Source organism: Zeus faber, assembly GCF_960531495.2.
Source record: "Zeus faber genome assembly, chromosome: 19".
NCBI lineage: Eukaryota > Metazoa > Chordata > Actinopteri > Zeiformes > Zeidae > Zeus > Zeus faber.
In genome coordinates, this window is record NC_137206.1 from 15716966 (window position 1) to 15735691 (window position 18726).

General features: G+C 46.3%; 2 protein-coding genes across 2 annotated transcripts in view; both read right to left on the reverse strand.

Moving 5' to 3' along the window:
- Positions 1-870: 870 nt before the first annotated feature.
- On the reverse strand, positions 871-7847 carry slc51a (solute carrier family 51 member A). Its single transcript, XM_080019923.1, has 8 exons — positions 7550-7847; positions 5277-5428; positions 4920-4993; positions 4290-4448; positions 2312-2423; positions 2064-2210; positions 1815-1920; positions 871-1704 (listed from the first exon to the last, which is right to left on the reverse strand). The coding sequence occupies exons 1-8, from the start codon at positions 7620-7622 to the stop codon at positions 1556-1558; spliced, it is 972 nt and encodes a 323-aa protein (XP_079876049.1). The 5' UTR covers positions 7623-7847; the 3' UTR covers positions 871-1555.
- Positions 7848-14810: 6963 nt separating this feature from the next.
- LOC307244979 (palmitoyltransferase ZDHHC20-B-like) overlaps positions 14811-18726 on the reverse strand; it is a gene marked incomplete at both ends in the record, with an annotated part of 4934 nt that continues 1018 nt past the window's right edge. The window contains 11 exon segments of the mRNA XM_080020390.1: positions 14811-14854; positions 14966-15063; positions 15260-15349; positions 16354-16480; positions 16818-16950; positions 17273-17301; positions 17304-17307; positions 17759-17879; positions 18148-18180; positions 18315-18384; positions 18533-18706. Of these exon segments, the coding sequence (XP_079876516.1) occupies positions 14811-14854; positions 14966-15063; positions 15260-15349; positions 16354-16480; positions 16818-16950; positions 17273-17301; positions 17304-17307; positions 17759-17879; positions 18148-18180; positions 18315-18384; positions 18533-18706 (923 nt within the window).

Below are 18726 nucleotides of genomic sequence, written 5' to 3' on the forward strand. Positions count from 1 at the left end.
TACTGAGGGCTTCTTAACCCCACCAATTAAAGGGATTTATGTTATAATAACACAGGGCAATGTGCTTAACTTGTATTTTTACATTTATGTAAATGCATGTACAATATTTGTACATTTGATTAAATAATAATCAAATGCAGAGACAGTTATGTAACATGTAATAAGTAATATGTTAATATGTTATGTTAAGGATAAGGACAAGGACAATTTATTTTAAATATTTAAATACAATTTACAAGTTAGGAGTCCTAACTTATAAATTGTATTTAAATATCTAAAATAAATTGTTTATTATACAAATATTACAAATATAATTTGATATGTATTCATTTTTTTATAGAGTGAAGAATGTTTTTTGGGGTTGTTTTTTTTTGCACATCAGACGTGTAAAAATGTAAACAGATAGTGGTAGAATGAATGTGCTATTCTTATGTCCCAGCAGGTGTCAGAGTTTGAACCCTGCAGCCACCTCGTCCCGATGCCACCACAGTTCAAGGATTGGGAGATCATTTCAACCCCTAAACCCTGATTAAACCCTCAGAGCCCTAAGTTTTTAAGAGTCTTCAAGTTTAAAGATGCAGTGTGTAGGATTTAGTGGCATCTAGTGGTGAGGTCCCTACGCAGATATTGAGCGCTCGTTCTAAAGAAATGCCGGCGCAACGATTCTTATTTTCCTGGGATTATACACACATTAAAACACACTGATGAATATTATATTAAGTTTCTGTGAAGTCCCTTCCGTCACTCTACACACTGCACCTTTGGCGGACAGGCAAACACATCGGCAGAAATTAGGACAAAGGAGGAAAGACAAACCACAAATTCGAAGTCGATTCTTTGAGATAAGTATATTCTTTAAAAGTTTACACTGCATTAATATAATGAGAGCACAGGGTTCTTGGAAACAGCACCAAATGCAAATGTGCATACTTGTGCACAACTAACTCACAGTCAAAGAAAATGACTACAAGGAAGCCCCAGGTCTTCATGGTTCCCATAATAGAGAATGAAATGGACTGTGATGGGGAAAAACTGTGGCCGTGCAAGTCCCGCTTAAACCCACAGGATGAGAGACTCAAGACAGGTTTGATGTGTCAAACCGTTAATTGTGTGCAACCTTGGATAGTTTCAGCAAATCCCTGAAGGAGCAAATTTCAATTACATAACTAAAGTTATACATTTAACAGAAAATGTTTGCTATTTTTCCAACCCAGGCCATATCAAAACGACGGTTCCCATCATTTATAACCATTCGCAGCAAAACCTACGACCAGTTATAACTGATGGGAACCAACTGGCTTGGTTCGAAAAATAGTAATATTTCAATTCATAATATCACATTTCAATCGCGCGCACTTGCGCACACACACACACACACACACACGTAGAAAATCCTGTGAAAAGCTACCATAGTCTTGCAAGCGGCTATTCCTATTGAACTGGGTGTTTACTTAAACCAAGTCATATAGAACTAAAGTGGTTGTTCCATATGACATCTCACACACACACACACACACACACACACACACACACACACACACGCTCATACACACGCTCATGCAATCTGTTGCACCCCAACCATCTTGGTGTTTTCGTCATCATCGTGCTTTTCTTCAGGTAAAGGGTCGTACTGTCTACGGTACAGCAGGCGCGTTACCAGTGTAATTATGAACATCTCGAGGATCAACAACTGCTGACTCATCACTGGAAATAGGACAGAGAGAGACAGAGAGAGAGTCAGTTGAACAATATTTTCTTTCTTGACCTTATGAACCTTTCGATGAATGGATGGGTGGATGAATATGCTGGCTTACAGTATCCTCGTGCTGGGGAGGAGTAGGGCGGAGAGCAGCCGATGGTTCCATTCATCGCCAGGATATTGATGATGGCTGACTGCAGCTGACTTAGGACCAGCACCAGCTACAGTAAGAGGAGACACTATGTTGCTTGCTATGCATCACATTCAGATGTGTAAGTAGGTGTTTTGTGTGTGTATAGGTATTAAAATGTGTGTACAATATGTATTATATGTGTACATGGTCAAAGATTCTCTTGTATCTTACCTGGTACATGGCGTATTTGGGAATGATCTTCAGGCTGCGCAGGGTCGTCCTCAGGTGCATGAACATGATGGCTACTGGCCACAGGGCTATGATGGTCAAAACGCCCACAATCGGATTAATCCAAATAGCGGAGCCGGTGATTTCCAACTGAAATCCGTCACGGAAGAAATCAATTTAATATCAGTTTTGCCTGGTTTAAAAAAAAAAATCAACAAAACAGTGAGATCTCTTTTGCTTTAGCAACTCACGTTGGCCAGGTCGAAGTTTCCATTCCTCCAGAGGATGATGGAGATGATGGTGAAGACGACCTTGAGCAGGGCAAACTGGAAGGAGCCCAGTTTGAGTAGAAACAGGGAGCGCCTGCAGACGGAATGGAAACAATTCAATGATGAATGTCTTTAATGCACCGATACTCACTACCAATACCAATGGATCATCCAGATCACGTCCATTAGTTTTCACTGGACAGTATTGATTAATGATGGCTGTTTGGAGGTCAGTGGAATTTTTTGATGGAGATTTAATCAATTTACTGATTAAAATAAGGAGTAAAAACTCAAATCAAATGATGTGGGATCTTTAACACCGAGCATGTCGGATGTGATTCTGGCCATCAGATATTTGTATGTATTGTCTTTTCTCCACACACGGATAAGCTGTTTTATGCTGGGATGGTCAGATATCTAACACCAGTTCCAGTATATCTGTAATATCTAATGATGCGTTTTTTTAATCCTTTGACATGATAACAGCTTGGAGGTGAATTTCCCTTGGGTTAGCACTGTCGGACTTCTCAGACTCCTCAAATTCTTCATAGCGATGGCACAATAAGATGGGAGGGGAACCTTCGCCACGAGCTGCAACATGTTTTCCGGAGCAGCGAACAGATAATGGCTCATTACTTGCTGCATCAAATAAATGCCGCTTACTTCTTCTGCGCGGGGCCACGTTGGGGCTCGTCCTTTAAATGAAGGGTTATGACACGCGGTGAACGCTGGCCAGGGCAGCCGTTCTTTACTCTGAACTCTGAACGACTCGGGGTGCGTTCAACCTGCACATGTGTGTATTTCTCTCGTTTCATTCCAACACAGATGGGATCGATGGGGTCATGTAACACACATGCTTCGCTTGCCCCGCCCCCACCACATTTGAAAACGCTTCATTCTCTCTACAGGCTGAGATTAAAATTCCTGAACTCGATGGACTCTGCATTCGTACGGCGAGACTTTGTCAGCTCGTCCCCCGGGTGATAAAGAATGAGGCGGCAGGGTCTGGGACCACTTAGGCCGCGAGGGGATGTGGGGAAAAATTAAAGTCAAAGACAGCGCTGCATGCCAGTGATGCAAAAAATCTGGAAAAAAAAAATGTGAGTCCCGTCACAAAGTCCAATCTGATTAGGCCCCAAATCAACACTGAGCACTGGAGGTCAGTCCACGGTGACCAGGCGTCCCGGTCTGTCCCCGTTTAGAGCTGTCCGTCTCGAGTCTCGACAGATATCTGTACAACCCTAAAATGTCCCGGGTTTCAACATTCACTACCAAATGTTTATTTTTATTAATAATAATAATAATAATAATAATAATAATAATAATAATAAACTTGTTTTCTGCGCTTACATCATATATTAACTACTGTTTACAGGCAAGCAGAAAAGAGGGTGCACAAAGATCCCATCGGAGAATTGGGCGCCGTCATCAACACACCCACTGGCTCCCTGTGAAGTGTGTGTGTGTGTGTGTGTGTGTGTGTGTGTGTGTGTGTGTGTGTGTGTGTGTGTGTGTGTGTGTGTGTGTGTGTGTGGCCAGCGCTTTGTATAGGCGACTCCGCGGCATGTCCTCGTGCCTCTGCGTGCATATGTGCATAACGGGGGGACGCTTACTCTCTTACAACCCCCCCCACCACCAACAGAGTGTACGGGGGGGTACACTTAAGGGTCCGGGTTTGGGGTTTTTCAAAAGGTGGTCACCCTTGGTTAGTCGAAATGATCACACGGATCTGTAATAGACTCGATTTTGATGGGTCAATCGTGGCAGTCAGTTATTTCGGATAATGACCGCCGTCCATTGATAACGACCGTCGGCGGCAGCGACCCCTTCTCCAGCCGGATTCACATCCCTCCGCCTACACGCTAGTGCTAACACGGGCGAGTGGCGCCAGCTGGTGACGTCGCACGGAATCTACAATGGAAGATACGTTCAGTCCCCACCCCCCCCCCCCCATTCTCACCGTGTGATGGCCACGTGCGGCAGACAGGGGCAGCAGCAGCAGCACGGCCCCGTGCTGATCCGCAGCTTGTGCTTCCCCGCCCGCTGCAGGAACGCCTCGTCTCCCCCCACCTCCTCCACCATCAGGATCAGGAACTTGAAGACCACGATGGCGAAGTAGCTGCGGCAGAGGAAGACGGTCGGATCGAATGAAATGTGTTGGACGGGGTGCAGGTGAGGAGATCCGCTTCAATCGAACTTCGGGGAACGTGCAACTTGTAAGTGAATCAAATTGGACACAGTTGGAATTATGATCCGCTCCGACGGCTCCATAGTCCAATAACCCTCTGCTTTCAATCCATGTTTCCCTGGAGAATCTAATCAATGTAATGCAATCAATGGCCGTACCGGCATGTGAGAGGAAAACAAGTGATCTTAAGCCAGAGCCTGTTACGCCATCGTGGCATAATATTTCCGTGGATGTTCAGAAAGTATGGGGTTTCCTCGTCCTTTGACCTCTAACTACGGGGCTCCCGGGCGAAAACAGCAAGGAGCCCAGCGAGAGATGGAAGGTGAGGAGCAGAGAGGGAGGGATGAGCTGGAAGAGGAGGGAGGGAGAGAGAGAGAGGGGGGAGGGGGAGAGAGAACCCACCAGGCGGACGTCATGTCAGTAAACATGGTGGCTCTGGGAACCCACATCCCGAGACAGGACATGCTGCCGATCACCTGAGAAGAACAACATGAGGGGGGAGAGGGGGGGTTAAGTTGGACATTTGTCAGATCACTTTGGAGACGTTGGATGTCAAGAGGGATCCTAGAACGCCAGCGGTGGTGATATTACGCTTGGATCCCTACTCATGTTCTCTCTCAACCGAGGTCTTGATCCACACTCGGCCATCGGCGTCATGTGTTGCCCCTCACAGTCTTTTAAGTCGTATTTCAGATTAAAAAAAAAAAAAAGGCGGACATCCCCCCAAAGGCCTCCCCTGTCCCCGTGTCCCCGTCTCACCGGCGCCGCCCCGTTGACCCAGATGATGAGGCTCTTCTTGTTGGAGGGCACCTTGTTGTAGATGTAGACGCACTCCTCCATGTACACCAGCATGGACACGGCCGCCATGAAGGTCAGCACCGAGAACAGGATGATGCCGAAGATGTCCAGCTCTAATATACGTAGATGCAGGAGGAAAAACAAAACGGGCGTCAACATTTCAAATAAACACTCTTGGACGTAAGAAGTAAGAGCTACTTGGTGTTTAAGTCATCCCATTCTCCCAATGCCTCGGAGCAACCCGCCACACAAACGGCAACGACGATGTTTATGTGAAAGCGTGCGGATTGACCCGCGCACAAAGGGGTTTTAACGACGACCGCCAAATTGGTTCCTGGCTCGTGCCGATCAAAACAACTTCTCGAGGAAGAAAGAGAAACTCCCTTTGCAAACGATCGGCCAACACGGGAAAACCGAACCATGCCTCGGGATTAATGGGGCGAAACCCCCGGCTGTGTTTGTTTCGCCAATCGTCCCGGAGTAATTATTTTGTGACTGCTAAATGATGACTCAGCGGTGTCCTGAGTAATGTGGTGTGTCCCGTCGGTGAGGCCTCTTGCGCAACGGACGCGTCGGCTCATCAGGAACATGTGTTACCAGGTGACGAGTCTCTGAATCATCCCCGGTACAAACAGGAAACCAATAACAGGCCCGTACGCTGTTGTGCAAGACAGATGTGCACCCGCACATGAAAGAAATCGATAATCGACTCAATGTTTAACGACAAACAAACAACAACCCAATCTTTACTTTCGTTTTTGCAAAAGTCGATTGTAGTGAACTGGAAGAGCATTTGGGTTTTTGGAGGCTGGATAACTCTCTGACCTACTGCAATGATAAACTGCTGTTTGAAGGCAAAGGGAAAGAGGGGAATGGTTTTATTTTTATAACCCTTGAACAGATTTATTGATTTTCAGCCTTGGATGAAGGCTTCGTGATTTGTATTGATGTTCTTCTTCGTCCGTCACGCCCGATGCAACTTGGCAGATAGACACTGAATTGTGTCCAACAGCAACGCAGAACATTTTCTATTTCATTTTCGTGTTGCAATTTGTTCCAGGTTGTTCGTGGCATGGGGAGGGTATTTTATTTAGACAGGAATCAGAAAAAAAACTAGTGCAAACTACCTTTGTACCCTTGCAGCCTTGTGAACATGTTCCAAGTTCAAAGAGGCCTATGATGACATTAAAGATATGCCAACACAACATCACCCTAATGTTCGAGTTGTCTGAGAATATGTTGAATAGTCATTAAATATTCTCACAGCAGAGGAAATTATAACAAAAAATGTTATGTGTAATATTGATGATAGGGGGGATAGTGTGTGTGTGTGTGTGTGTATATATATATATATATATATATATATGTGTGTGTGTGAATAATATGGAACATTTATGATATTAAGAAAAAAATGTTGCTGTTGCAAAAAGATTTTTACATAAATGTAAATATGGCAAATATGACTGTCTTTATACAAACTTTTGAATGACGTGTATGAAACTAATACTGAACAAATGAAAATATCAGATCTTTCTGGAATATCATATAAGAGCTGTACTGTTACTTTTAGTGTATTGCCATGCGTTCTGCTTTTAATAATATTAATAATAATAATAATAATAATAATAATAATAATAACTATTATTATTATTATTATAATTATAATAATCTATGCTAGAGTACTGATGAACAGGATATTTGAGTATTTATGGTTTTATTTTTCAATTAAAAGGAATGCAGAGTTGTTGAGAGAAAGTTCCTTGGATACTTTAATGGGCTAATCCCCTGGAAATCCCAACCTCTAAATTCCTGTTAATAACACCCCCGATTTCAAATGGATTAAAAGGATCTGGGTCTTAATAATAAACAACAGGGGGGGGGGGTTAGATTGAAGCCGTTGGTTGCACTTTAAAAACAGCTTTAATTTGTTAAACACACACACACACACACACACACACACACACACACACACACACAATAAATATATACACACACACTGTATATATGTATATATATATTTTTAGGCTTCATACATTTTGAATATATTCTTCATTTAAAGTTAAAGAAAACTAAACTTTGTATTATTTTCTGTGTCTAACAACAGCTCTAGCCTCCAAAAAAAAGTTGTTTACTTTACGAAAAAAGTTTAAAAGGTTAAAAAATAAAAAATAAAAGTAATATAAAGGACCGACGGGCCCTTGAGTGAGGGACCCCGAGAACCGCTCTCTACTCACGGAGGATGACGTCGAGGGCGAGGGGTGCGTCGCCGCTGCAGCTCGGATCGACGGTGCGATTGGCCACGTCCATGCTGATCGCTGGGGCTGATTGACTCCGCAATCCGCAATCCGACCGTTACACCCCCCAAAAAAACTCGGGAGTGAGGTTCCGAGAGGAACCGAACCCCTGATGGACGGCTTGAGCGCGGGCCGGCGGGGAAAAGCGTTCACCCAGCTCCCCAGCCCCCGCGGTGGGAGTGTGCGGACCCGCCTTCCCTGCACTCACAAGCGGCCGCTGGCAAATCACGACCCGGCGTCTAATCGACGTAAATCGGAGGAGACAACGAAAGGAGCCAATTGTGCAATCTTGTCCAACTCCCCGGTGACTCTGCCTTCCCCTCCATCCCTCCATGGGGGCTGTTCCCACTCTCCTCCTCCAGGGGGGTTCTCAACATGAGGCCCGGGGACTCCCCCAGGGGTCCTTCAGGAGCTTCCAGGGGTGGTCCCCAGTTAAGACGACCAGTGATTACACTCCAGCACTTGACCGTTTTGATCATTTTAATAGAAAACATTTCGGAGAATTTGTCCTTTTTGGACTGTCGAAACTTTGCCTTTACCAGAACAAAGTCCTTGTGTATTGATTGTGATTCTGATCATAGTTGCACTGCTACCTCCCCAACTACAGTACAGACAAGTACAGAAGTTTGGACGAAATCATACCCACAGTTTGGGATCCCAGAGACGCAATCTTATCAAATTGTCAAAATGCGTATCAAATAGACACGCGCTTTGATGCGATCCGGAAAAGTTTCAGAACCACTGCTCTGGGGTATAATAAAAGAAGCCTGATAGGCAAAGCGGAACATTTGCACTTCGACCACTAATGCCACGGTCAGTTTAGAAAGTGCAGCAAGGCTCGTTTATTTGGGATTATTGTTCTGTAGGATAAGTACAATATTCACCCAAATGTTTCGTTATTGCATCAGACCCAGTGTGAATGAACCAAATGTGGAGGCGGACGGGATCATCATCATCATCATCATCATTATTAAAAATATTTTTATATTTTGAAAGGAAATTGTGTCGGAAGCTGTCTTTGGAAAAAAGGGTCATTGGCTTGTGTGGATGGGGGATGGGGCAGTGAATGGGAGTTGTTGTTAGAGAGTGTGTGCGTGTGTGTGTGTGTGTGTGTGTGTGTGTGTGTGTGTGTGTGTTTGGGGGGGGGGGCATTCCAAGGGACTGGAGCCTGCAGCCGGCAGACGCATTCCCATCACATGCTCCGTGTTCCCATGGAAACCAAGGCTGCGGAAGCGTCATCATGTGAGGCGTACAAGATGCAAATCCCTTCACTTAAGGACTCCTCAGGGATCTGGGGATCAGAGGCACGGAGGAGGAAAAGTATATAATGTAAAGAAATGAAATAATCGAGCAGTTTTGTTGGAGTAGTTATAGTCTAAAAAACTCGACTCGACGTAGGAACTCAGCAGGACAAAGGGAGGATGTCGAGATGAAGAACCAGCCCACTTGCTGTTCTCCCTGCTCGTTCTGTGTTCATGTCCTCCTCTTCCTCCTCCTAAAGTTAACCATTTAAAGAGAAATGAATGGACAAAGTCAAACAAGCACACATGGCTTCTCTCTCATTTCGCTTTCTTCATTCGTTTTATTTCCCGTCCTGAACTTGCCATTTTCCCCGTTTTCCTATTTATTTTATTCTGTGTTTTAATTCGCTTTAATATGCTGTGTGAGTAAATTGTGAGTATTTAATTACTCGGTACGTGTGTTTGGGTTCACCTGAGAGAGGACGAAAGCGTTTCGTTTAGATTTGGATTCGACGGGGCTGTTGCGGTTATCCAAGCAAGCACAATTCCACCTCCACATGCCATCTGGGGCATGGCACACTTTCACCTCACCTAACTTTTCGTAGCCTGGAGCAACTATATTTGCCAGCACACCCACTAAGATAAGAACTATGACTTATTATGCAGGAAGAAACAAGTTCAGGCTTAATTCGTATGTCATGGAAACTCAGAAAAAAAATTTGTTGAATCAACATATTTTTATGTGTTTTGACTTGAGGTGCCACGATGGAAAGCAGAGAAGTTCATTTTGCGCAATGAGTTTTTCAGTGCAGCGCACTATAACCGGTGCTTAATTTAAGGATTTAAAGGGAGAATTCCAAAGGTAGTTGTTGCATCAAGGCTGCATTCACCTTGCAGAGGTTATCCCCCAGTGTTTTCTTTAACCCAGGGAATGTTTATTCTCCACAGGAGATCAGTGTCCCAGAGTGACACAGAGGCCATTCACCTTGGGGGCACACACACACACACACACACACACACACACACACACAGTAATTTCGAAAAGAGAAGAAAGTGTTCACATCAAGTCTGCAAAGGGGAGAGGTGGGTTCTGAGTAATGTCCTCGAGTCCAGTGTGTAAGTAAGAGGACCTTGCTCTCTGTACGGTGGAAAAAGCAGCAGAGCAGAGAAAAACAAAAGCGTGACCGTAGTATATTATACCTACAGGTGCTCCATTAAAAACCCCTTAAACACACACTATTCTACTGCAAATGAGTGATAAAGTGACAAACATTAACATATTGTCAACCAAAAAAAAAAAAAAAGTTAAATGGTGTGTTTGGCAATGAACACCCCATGTAACCAATTTTTGTACATGGGCTACAGTCAGAAAGATTTCATTTTCATAGATTGCAACAGTCGTGCTTCCCTTTTCAGCCAGCTTCGATGCAGTTCAAAGGGGCAAATGACTCAGCTTTCTTAAAAAAATATAATAATTATAATAATAATAACATGATCATTGTCCATCTGGGAAAAAATGAAGAAGTTCGTCTCCAAAAGGATCTTTGGTTAATTGATGGTCAATCCCTCTGTTTGTGATTTAAATGCAATTAACAGGCCGATAGAAGTGCATCTGGAACTCCTTTTCGAATTGGCCACGACACAACCCAACCAACCGTGAGATCCCACACACAACCACCGCGGTCTCCTCGGGCACATTCGACCCCAAGTCCTGTTATCGTGAAGTGGCGACGTCTCGGGGCAACCGCAGCCCGACCACGGTACGCCGCACGCGCTCATGGGAGCAGGGCGGCCGAACTGGGGTTCCCTAACAGCCAACAGCTGCACAGAAGCTTAAGATCGCTGTGCGCAACGCCATGCGTCGGCCGGAGTGGTGTAAAGCGTGACGCCAATGGGGCTCTGGAGCTGTGGAAACACGTCCTCCGGCGTGATGAATTATGCTTCACCCCTGGCGTCTGATGGAGTCATCTGTGTTTGGCGGATGCTGCCTGCCGAGACGCATCGCGCCAATTGGAAAATTTGGTGGTGGAGGAATCACGCCCTGGGGCATGTTTGGGCGTGGCCCCTCAGATCCTGCTTGATGCTGCAGCACACACTTTGCGGGCGAAAGTTTGGGGAGGGCCCATTTCTGTTTCAGCGTGACCATGACCATGCCCCCCCCCGCGCACAAAGCGCGGTTCGTAAATAATTAATTTCACCGATTGGCGATGTGGAAGAATCTGACCGGCCTGCACAGAGCCCGGACCTGCCCTCAATGAACATCTTTGGGGTGAATCGGAATGCCGACTGTGAGCCACGCCCCGTTGCCCTACATCAGTGACCCGGTCTTACTGATTGCTCTCGCGCCTGAATGGGGGCAAAATCCCAAATAGTGGAAAGCATTCCCATTGGAGTGGGGGCTGTTATAGCAGGAAAGGGGTGACCAACTCCACATTCACGCCCGGGGTTTGGAATAAGTACGTACTTCTGGCCCTGAAGTGCATCTCTTAAATGACTCAGCTTTTGAGATGGTGGATTACCATCATTTCACAGGACCCCGGCGACTTTGTCCACGCAGGGATGAAATTGGCATTGCTTGGAAAATTGAATAGTGTTTAAAAGCAGAAAACAAAACAAAAAAAAAGACTTAAATACAGTAATTCTGTCACAACCTGTTTTCAAAGCAAGTTAGACTGGAGGTATTAAAAAAAAAAAACATTTATTGTTATTTTTTTTTTTTTTACGTTAATAGTGTAGAGGCATATACTTCATTCACAAAATAGGAACGGTAAAATTAAAATCAGACAAGAAAAATAGATATGCACTCATTTTTTTTTTTTTACATTATCAATATATACACGTACACACACTCTCTCTCTCACACACACACACACACACACACACACACACACACACACACACACACAAAATTAAGATACTGTAACAAAAAAGAAACGAGAGAAACAAGCACAGTTCATCTGCAGTGTACACGCAGAAGTAAAATGTAAAAAATAAAACATGCAGAGGTAAAATATAAAGAAAGTAAATCGGAGAGAAAATGAATAATATTCTCCCTCCAATTTACAGGAGTATTCACTTATGGCTTCCATTATATGGATGTTGTTGAACAGACCGGAGTCAAGAATATTAAAAAAATAATAATAATAATAATAATAATAATAAAAGTTATATATATTAAAAAAAAAAAAAAAAAAAAAAGTTTATTTTAAAACCATACCTTCCCCTATTGTTGCTGTTTAAAACACATGTACGGTTGGGCTCCATGCTTTTGGGGCACCGGTGAGATGTTTGTCGTACGCAAATTTCGGCGTTTCGTACGGGCGTCTCTGCCAACACGGCAAATATCACAAAATGACGATCGAAGCCCTGCGCACACACACACACACACACACACACACACACACACACACACACACACACACACACACACACACACACACACACACACACACACACACACACACACACACACACACACAACATTAATACAGGCCCAACGCTTTAGAATCAGCCGCCGTATTCAAAACGGTGGAAACAGGCTCCGAAAAAGTGTCGCTCAAACCGCCGGACGGGTGGAGGACCACGATTCGATCGACGACGCCACACGGGGATCAGCGTGACGCCACATCGAGTCGACCTCCCCAGGGTCAGAGCTCATCGTACACGTCATTATTTAGGAATTTCAAAAAAAAAAAAAAAAAAAAAAGCAATCAGACCAATGGAAGTCCTTTCGGTCACGAGATGATCACCACAGTCCTGACTGAAATACATTCGGTACAATAGCGGCAACATGCACGTGTACGCCACCACCTACTCACACGCTACACCACGGATACGACGGCGTGTAAACCACGACGAGCGCCGGCTGGGAACGAGTTCGTGTGGCAACGCTCCAAACTCGGGTCCGTCGTTAACACGTCACAAGCGGAGTCGGCTCGCTTCGGCGTCGGCCACCGGGACAGACTCCTCCGCGCGGGGAGATGGTTGTCGCTCGACCGAGCGACGCGGCCCCCTCCAGCTGGGCGCCGGGTCCGAGGCCCCGCGGAGCGACCGGTGAGCACCGGGCGAGGTGGATTCGGCTTGATTTGCCGCCATCATTTGAAACGCGTCCGTCGGCGACGCCCACGAAAAGCCACGTTGTTTTAGCAGAGGTGAGAACAACACCGGGCGAATCATTTTACCATGGGGGAAAAAAAAAAAATCACACACATATACACACACACACACACACACACACACATATATACATATACATATACATATATATATGAAAACCATAATGGAACAGATTTGCTTCATAGACTGAAAATGCAAAGACCCCTGAGCCAGCTGCAACGGTACAAAACGCCATTCATTTAAATGAGGGCAGACCACGCGGCGATGTGCCGCCATCTTCTGGCCAGCATTGGTGCTGCAAGGACACCCCCTCCCCAGCGAGGAGAGTGAGGGGCATGGAAGGTGCGTCTGGACGCGAAGCGTTGTACTGCGATGGCAGGCAAATATAATTTGGTCAGGATGACGCTCGCCGCGACGTGAGGGTGGGTGACGGTAAAGCTTGAATGTTGTAAACACTTCCGATTCAGAGGTCAGAGCTCCCGGTTGGGTCAAGCCCTTATTTGGCAACAAGTGGTGACGGCCTTATAAAAGTCGAAGCACTGAGCTGTATAAAAGCAGGCCTGAAGAAGAGGTTGGTGACTGCTGGGCACATAAAAAAACAAAACAAAACAAAAAACAAAACAATCAATAAACCAACATAGAACAGAGTTGATGGACTGTTAAAAAACACAGAGGACACTGTAAATTGCACCGCATGTGATGCATCTCCCAGACAAAAGGGTCGATATTTGAAGCAGCATGTGAACACATATGTAAACCAAGGCTACCACCGCAACATGTAAAGCTGATCATTTTAGTTCCTGTTAGTTTTCAAAAGTTTCCAAAAACCCTTGTGTTTCTGGAAACACACACACACGCACACGCGCACATACACACACACACACACACACACACACACACACACTGAAGGCAGCACATTGTTTGATGGACATCAATACTCAAATCTAGAAAGTGCAAATGTACCATCTTGTGCTGTTCTATCCTAAAAACCAAATCAATACCCCCCCCCCCGTTTTTCCTCTGTAATGGGTCAGTCCAGTGTGCCATGCGGTTGGGTCTTGGTGGTACAGGCCAGGCAACAGCACATCTTCAAGGTGCAGCGCACACAGTCATACAAAAAAATAAAATAAAAGGAAAAATATTCCATGATGCTGTAATTCCGGGAAAAAAACAACAAAAAAAACAACAAAAAACAAGCGTTTACTTCCAGCTTGTCTCATTTTCCCTCTCGTCTTCTGTGAGACCCTTTCGGCAACGTAGCCACACCCCTCCATCAAAAGTCTCGGATCAAAAATCATATTGTGAGAATTCGCAACCAAAAAAGTGCAGTCAAAAAAAAAAAAAAAAAAGGAAAAAAAGAAACCCAACAAAAACGCCGTGTGCGTGTCTTCTAAACATGGATCTGTGTGAGTGGGAACAAGCTTGCGATTCGTTCTTTTTAGGTGTGAAATCTACTCATGGCGCTGCATACTAAGGAAGCCGGTGACATTGCCGTAGCAGCCCCGACAGGCAGAAGGAATGCATTTCCAGGGCGACGCTGGCTGTGTGAACCTGCAGAGATAGGGGATGCGCTGGGAGACCGTTTCCATGGTGACGTACTAAAGTAAAGCGTTGCTTAAGGCATCATATTAAACGGCAGAGGAGTTTCTCCTGTGATGAGAGAAGAGGGAGGGGGGGGGGGGGGGCACAAAACAAGGGGAGATCATTTGGGACAACGGGTGTTGACGAGACTCGCGATTTCTCGTCCGATTTTCCGGCGCAAAACCGAACGATCAATCAACAATCGAAAGTCAAAGCCGGAAGCCCAAACTAAGGCGAGACAAGACGTTGGCGGCTTCACCTGGTTAGGACTCGCTCTCCAAGGAGATTGTGATGGTTTCACTTCCAGCTGCAGGGGGACAGAGGGACAGGGTTTTTTTACGGTGACGAGCATACAGCAAACAACAAACGGTGGACGGTAACCATTAACCCAGCCCGCGGGCCGGCGTGGTGGGCTTGCCTGATTTCAGGGTGTTATTAGCCAGATGGTCGGCCGCGCCGACGCCGGGCTGGTCGTTCAGGAGGCGATTCCCGCACTCGCCCAGAGGACTCGCCGGGCTGTTCGCGGCACACAGAGTAAAGACACACACACGTCAACCACCGAGACGCCAAACGAAGCTTCGACTCAGACACAAAACGTTTTTTTGTTTTTCCTCGTAAAATGTTTTTTTTGTTTGTTTGTTTTTTGAGGGGGGGGGTCACCGTTTCCAGGGTCACCGTTGGCCAAAGATTGATTGATTGATGGCCCGTTTACCTCATTTTGGGCTCGGGCTGAAGGTTGGCGGTGCCCTGCTCTGGGTCGGTGCTGACCAGGCGGGTGGGGAACGTCAGTCCGTCTCCTTGGCTGTGGTGACGCGGAGTCCAAAAAAAATAAAATAAATCAGCATTTGTTATCAATACCTCCTGGTTCCTGGTTGCTTTTAGTCGCCGGTGATTGGTCTACGCCGTCGTAGGTCAAAGTTCAACAGCAAAACGGACGTGAACCCACCACTCGGACAGATTGTCACTCTGATGTTTGTGGATAAACACCAAAAAAAATAACAAACGAAACCCTCAAACTGTGTCAGCGAACGGCGGTCCAACTCATTCGGCTCTAAAAATAACTTCAGACACAATGTTGCGCCCGAATCCCAAATAATACAACACTAATCCCTCCGAGAAAACCAAATCCTTTCATTTCATCGACTTCTCCAATTTTAAAAATACTCCTGGTTTCGGCGCTTTCCCTCCTTGACCAAAACCATTCCGCAAGAGCGAGAGACGCTTGCATGTTCCAGTTCAAACACGTCTCCTTTGTTCGGTAAGTTCAATTCTTCAAATTCTTTTCGTCCGGGCTCCAAATCCGGCGCCTGTTTGCTGGAGCGCCGCCGCGGGAACGGCCGCGGCAAAAACGTACTTTAATCACGGCACGAACGGGCTGGGGGAGAGAGAGAGAGAGAGAGCGCGCCGGCGCCACCCACGTGGGACGAGTTTTTAAATTCGGAACCGTCCTCTGAGGTAGCGGTTAAATGGATGGAATGTGAACACACACACACACACACACACACACAAGGACACACACAAGGACACACACACACACACTCTTTCATTTTTATGTGACAAGCAACCTACACCCACTGAAACTACACTATTTAGAATACATCACCATCTTTACCTTGAAATAAATAAATAAATATATATATATATATATATATTTTTTTTTTTATCTGATATTTATATGGATAAAGGACGATGTATTTATTTTTATTTTTTTTCCTCCCTACTTGATACTGTACATCTGAAACCAGAAAACGCCTCCACTTATCCCCCCCCGTGGATTAATAAAATATGTTATTTGAGGGCTCCCACCTGGTGAAGACGGGCAGCAGCCAGTACTTCTTCTGGTCTCCAAACACTTGGGCGATGTTCTTCCGGAAGCCCAGAGAGAAGCCGTTTTTGTCGGATCCCGTCCGGAAGACGGGCGCCCTGAACGCCTCTGGAGATGGGGGGGAGGGGAAAAGCACGGCGCGGCGGGGAGGGGACGGGATGAAGTGGATCAAGAGTGAAAACGAGGAATAAATAAGCAGCGTGCGGCGTCCGGCGCAGGCGCGGACGGAAGTGAGGGAAAGACGTCGTCCGGGGAAACCTTTCTGGCTTCATGCTGGAAATACCGTCGCCCAAATTCGCTTTAAAAACCGGGAAACTAGCTGATGCAAACAAAGGTCATCCGTTCCATCCCTTTTTTCGATTCCAATTCAGCGCCAAGTTTCACAGCAAACACCATTTGTGTGTGTGTGTGTGTGTGTGTGTGTGTGTGTGTGTGTGTGTTTTACCTATAGTGGACCTGTTCTTCCCCACGAGCCACAGGTGGTAGCTGAAGAGGGACAAGATACTGATGCAGAACATGGCCGCCACAAAGAAGAGAAACAAAACGTGGAATTTGGCGTGAGTGTCTGGCAGCTCGTTCTGGAGGGGGGGGGGGGAGAGAGAGAGAGAGAGAGAGAGAGAGAGAGAGAGAGAGAGAGATAAGAACAAATTCACGGCAGGGAGATTCACGGAGAGAGAGAGAGAGGAAAAGTCGGGATGAAGTGAGGACGACAGGGACCGCGCTGGCATGACCACACACACACACACACACACACACACACACACACACACACACACACACACACACACACACACACACACACACACACACACACACACACACACACACACCACACACACACACACACACACACACACACACACACACACACACGATGGGGTGCAGCTGGTCCCCCATTACCTTTGGGCAGTTCTCTGCCGATTTCCTCCGCAAAGCTTTAGTACAAACAGAGACAGCACTGGTTAGCCACGCCGGGAGAGGACGGTTGGAGAGAAACCACGGCGGAGGAGGTGTGTGAAAAGAAAAGAAGAAAAAAATATATATATATATATTTATTTTATTTTTTAAGTACGGGGGTGGGTGGTGGTGGGGGGGGATAATAAACAAAAAGAGAATTTCAGACCTGTGCTCAGAACAAAAGATGAGCACGGGAGGGATGGAGGGAAAGAGCACCGAGGTGGAAGGGCGGAGGGAGGGGTGGTGGAGGGAAGCGACACATCAGAGAACAATGAGCGCGTGTGCGGCAGAACGAGGGATGAAAAGAAAGAGGGGGAAGCGGAGAGAGCGCGGCGCTCAGTACGACGGCGGTCGGGGCGGTGCAAGCGCAAGCTCTCCACATGCTGCAATCTGGAAGGGGGAAGAGGAAGAGGGCGCGCCGCCGCTCACCGTCCAAAACTTTATGAAGTACTGCAGCACGGTGGCGGCGATGAACAAGCAGTACACCAGCGAGTACGCCAGGAAGAGGATGAAGAACTTGTAGTTGGAGAACCCCACACAGTTGTTCACCCTGCGAAACACACACACGCACGCACACACACACACACACACACACACACACACACACACATTAAGCGAGAATCAAAGTGAGATATTGTACTCCAGAATGTAATATTTATAAATAACAATCCTATGTATTTTAAGTGGATTATTAATGCTGTTTATTATAAGATTACTGTATATTTGTTTTGGAATGTTTAAGAAATAACTGCGTTCTCCAGGGAAAGCGTTATTTCCAACATCAGCAATTAGTTTGATGTGCAACGCAGACCACGTACCACGGACAGTGGTGGTCCATCTTCAGCACACACCTGATGGACGGACGGGGGAAAAAGTGGAGACAAATTCAATTTCAGCGGAATAATGGTGAAGGGTGCGGATATTCCCTGCTCTCAGAGTCGGGCCTGTATGTTGGGAGGGCTTGTTTGGTTGTTTACTTGCTTACATGTCGCAGGCGGAGCAGTGGTGGCACCGGTCCGGCTTGATGACTTGACAGCGGTCACAGTAGCGGATCGCTGCATTGCGTAAAACACACATCACTCCATCAGCCTCTCGACCACAGAGGGCGAGGACACAAACGGGGCCCCACCCACACACACACACACACAGACACACACAGACACACACACACACACACACACACACACACACACACACACCCACCTCCGGCCCCGGTGCGCGTGTAGAGCGGCAGGCTGGAGGCCGCCCTCCACAGGATCTCCTGCTGGGACTCGGGTCGCTCCTCCTTCTCGTAGCGCTCCTTTTCAGCCTTGGGCAGGCAGAACTGAGGAGGACGGACAGACAGACAGACGGACGGACGGACGGACGGACGGACGGACGGGAGAGAGGGAAATCCA

Excerpts from the sequence above, each read along its gene's own strand:
- slc51a (XM_080019923.1), bottom strand. The coding sequence starts at position 7,622 with ATGGACGTGGCCAATCGCACCGTCGATCCGAGCTGCAGCGGCGACGCA. Across the intron at positions 4,449-4,919 it reads ACTGACATGACGTCCGCCTG|CTACTTCGCCATCGTGGTCT; the intron begins GTGGGTTCTCTC and ends CCTCTGCCGCAG. Across the intron at positions 2,424-4,289 it reads CCGCACGTGGCCATCACACG|GCGCTCCCTGTTTCTACTCA; the intron begins GTGAGAATGGGG and ends TTCCGTCTGCAG.